Source organism: Octopus bimaculoides, chromosome 15 (genome assembly GCF_001194135.2).
Source record: "Octopus bimaculoides isolate UCB-OBI-ISO-001 chromosome 15, ASM119413v2, whole genome shotgun sequence".
Taxonomy (NCBI): Eukaryota; Metazoa; Mollusca; class Cephalopoda; order Octopoda; family Octopodidae; genus Octopus; species Octopus bimaculoides.
The window spans coordinates 2,291,158-2,295,168 of NC_068995.1; the positions used below are offsets into that span (position 1 = coordinate 2,291,158).

General features: G+C 37.6%; 1 protein-coding gene across 1 annotated transcript in view; it reads left to right on the plus strand.

Annotated features, from left to right (window-relative positions):
• Nucleotides 1–4,011, plus strand: part of LOC106871305 (serine-rich adhesin for platelets) — a 185,792-nt gene that overhangs the window by 180,995 nt on the left and 786 nt on the right. The window contains exons 17-19 of the mRNA XM_052973431.1: nt 841–971; nt 2,259–2,443; nt 3,208–3,422. Of these exons, the coding sequence (XP_052829391.1) occupies nt 841–971; nt 2,259–2,443; nt 3,208–3,422 (531 nt within the window). The remainder of the gene's footprint in view (nt 1–840; nt 972–2,258; nt 2,444–3,207; nt 3,423–4,011) is intronic.

The following is a 4,011-nucleotide window of genomic DNA, read 5'->3' on the forward strand; positions in this document are numbered from 1 at the left end:
CTTCAGATTTTTATGACTGTGTTTCATGTCTCTGATCTTGAGACAAAATGCAAGTAATGAAACAGGAAACTTTTAATAAGAATATTCCCATAATGAAATCAAAACAAAAAGAGGAAGCGTTTGCTGAGAAGCTTTTGTGGAAATAAAACGAAAGAAATAAAAAGAATATTTTATTGCACACACATGTAAAATGACAAAATGCATTCATTAAAAAAAGAAGACAAATAAAAAAAAAATAAAGTAAATAACGGTATGAATTCCATCATTTTTATTGCTTATATTCAATGCCATTCACAAAACGACATGGATGCAGAAATGTTACAAAATACTACATGGTTTTGAAGGAAGATGGAAGTAATGAGATGGGAAAGTGAGAAAAACATGTAATAGAGGATGTAAAGTAATAGAACATATAGCGTAATAGTGTACAGAGTAACAGAGTAATGGAATACACACACACACACACACACACACACACACACATATGCATGCATGTAGTAATTGAGTATGTAGGGAGAAAGAAAATAGCAGTAATATGCTGTCAGACATCGCTTTGCACTCTGGAGCTGAGAAGACATGTAACATGACATTTTTTAATAAATATATTTTGATACTCTACTCTCAGTACTGAGTGCTCTCGTTTTCTTTTTTCTTGATTTTTTACATTAGAGTCTTTACATCCAAAAGACTTTACATATATAAATATGTATGTGTATAAATGTGCATATGTGTGTGTGTATACATATATACACACACACACACATACACACACTCATATACATACATACATCTATAGATATGCATATACCCATAATTTTCTTCTCTCTCTATATTCTCCAGTTACAGCTCAGTTTTGATGAATACGAGAATAGCCTGAATGTTTTAGTTATTCAAGCCAGAAATCTGCTACGCGGGGACTTTTCGGGTCTTTCTGACCCCTTTGTTAAGGTCTACCTTTTACCGGGTCGAAGGTAAGTTTTTATACCTTCCTCTCTCTCGCACACATCTCCACATTTATAAAAGAGTATGCGAGGAAGAGGTTCAGTTTTTATTTTCAACATCTCTTACAGCAAACAAGACAATCCTCCAGGTTTAGGAAGAATTCTTTGTACTTCCTTATTAACCATTTTGTTACCAAATTTCTGTTTCAATTTATTTCGAAAATAATGAAGAATTTCATAGAATAGCCATGTCATTATTAACCTTTTATTTGGAAAATGTACAAAATGATGCTACAAAGGTGTTTCACGTGTTAATTCCATTGGCCATCACAAGTCATGTGGTCTTAATAGTCCAGATGTTGAGAGGAGAGACCAGGAGAGTTGGGAAGGGAAGGGAAATGCTGACGTTTCTTGGTTTTCAAGGGAGGTCACTCTAAAGGTTTCTTTTCAAGAAAGACTTCACTCTCCATAAACTGTCATTGCTCAAATTACAAAGCTATTCAAAGCCATAACGTGTGTGTGTGTGTGTGTGTGTGTGTGTGAACATATCTCTTTTACTCTTTTTCTTGTTTCAGTCATTTGACTGCGGCCAGGCTGGAGCACCACCTTTAGTCGAGCAAATTGACCTCAGAGCTTATTCTTTATAAGCCCAATACTTATTCTATCGGTCTCTGTTTGCCGAACCGCTATGTTACGGGGACGTAAACACACCAGCATCGGTTGTCAAGCAATGTTGGGGGGAAAAACAGGCACACAAACATATACATACACATACACATATATATACATATATACGACGGGCTTCTTCCAGTTTCCGTCTACCAAATCCAGTCACAAGGCTTTGGTCGGCCCGAAGCTATAGTAGAAGACACTTGCCCAAGGTGCCATGCAGTGGGACTGAACCCAGGACCATGTGGTTGGTAAGCAAGCTACTTACCACACAGCCACCTGCACCTATTCTTTTCTTCTTTCACTTGTTTCAGTCATTTTGACTGTGGCCATACATATATACATATATACATACATGCATATATATATATATATAATATAGATACATGTATATATAATATATATATACATAATATAGATACATTTGCATATATATAAACACAGAAATGTGTGTTTGAGATATAAGAGTGTGTATAATCATTATTTACTGTAAACTCGAAATTATAGAATATGAAGTAGAACAATTTTGTGAAATTCATGTTGTATGATGTTTATACAGTTTATTTTGAACCCCTTCATCCTCCCAGACTCTCAGATTCCCATCTTTAAAAGTATCAATATTGAATTTGGCATTCTTACCGTTTCCAGTCCTGATCACAAGCGCCGTACCAGATACGTCAGTTGCACCCTGAATCCTGAATGGCATCAAAATCTAGTCTTCCAGAATCTCAGTCGAGATGATCTCAAAACCAAAATTTTGGAAATCACAGTGTGGGATTACGACCGGTTCAAACCCAATGATTTCCTGGGTCAAGTTGTCATAGACCTAAAAGGTATGTATGGAACCCCACCCCCTCCCCTTGCACCACCACTACTACCACCACCACCACCACTACCTATCCCTGCTTCCAGTCCAGTTTCGATGTCATTTGATTGAGAGTTTATTGAGACAAGGAAAATTTTGATGTCTTTCAATCACCATCATCATCACCATCATCATCATCACCATCATCACCATCATCATCATCATCATCATCATCATCATCATCATCAACAGCAGCACCAGCAGCATTACTATCATCAGCAGCCACATCCTCTTTTTTTTTTTCAGACATTGTTGATTGTGATTTGTGGAAGATTTGGTTGCTATTTCTAGTTGTTTGAGTGCCTGCATAAAAGTTCCCTTGTTGAGCAATCAGTAAATATATTTGATGCGCGCGTGTGTGTGTGTGTGTGTATGATGGGACATAGACTGCGGTACAGATTCTCTAACTTACCTGTGATACATTATCAATATACCATGTTACGATTTGTCATCTGCATAACAATATAAGTTGTTATATGTCTTGTGATACATGAACTGACACGAGTCACACAGATTCTGTCACCCAGATACATATGTCACTGAACACAACACAGCACATCACAGGCTGTAAAAACTGCTGTGATTCACAATGTGCGACACAGAAGCTATAAAAACAATTTCTGTCACTTACTGAGACACGAGATGTTGTGACACATATCATGACACATACTGTAACACACAACCAACTCTGTAACATGATTGTAACCTAATCTCTGCATCCCTGTATTTCAGATGATTGTTTCATCGACAGCCAGTCTCACTGGTACCGTCTGTTTCAACAAAACGAAGCCCTAGCCAGTACAGATCTACCAAAACCTACAGTTGGACCTCATTATTTTCGACCCATGACCATCACCGACAGTCAAATGTCCCACCACCGGATTGGTGAATACCCAACAGCTCCACGCCGATATCATACTCAAGCTCGTTCCCAACACACCACTCAGGTAAATCTCACCTTTACGTTTTCTCTCCCTCTTCTTCTTTCTTTCTTTCTTTCTACTCTGTCTCAGCATGAACACCACAACTTCCTATTTTTCCTACCTGCTGCAACTTGGAATATTTCTTTTATTGATTGATTATGTCTATCCAGTGCAGCTCTATCAGTATATTATCGGTTAGTTGTGCCTGGTAGTAGCTAATATAATAAAACTGCTCTGTCGGGCAGTTATGTACCTTACCACTCCACTCAAACCTACACACCTGAGGAAGAGTTTTTGCTGATCAAGAGCATTTACTCCCTCAAGCCCCTTAAACTCCAAAAATGGGGGATTTTTGTAAATTTTTTTACAATAGCGGAATTTGTGGGGTTTGAGGGAGTAAATGACCTGAATTGATCTAAGCGAAAATTTAGCATCTTTCTATTAAATAAATATAGCGACATTTTAGCCCTCAGGCATTTTCAATTTTCAGTTTTTTATTTTCACTCCCCCCCTATTGTAGAAGACATTTGCTCAAAGTATTGGTCGCTGGAACCAAACCCAGAACCAAGTTATTGTGAAACAAATCACTCAACCACGAGGCCATGGCTATATC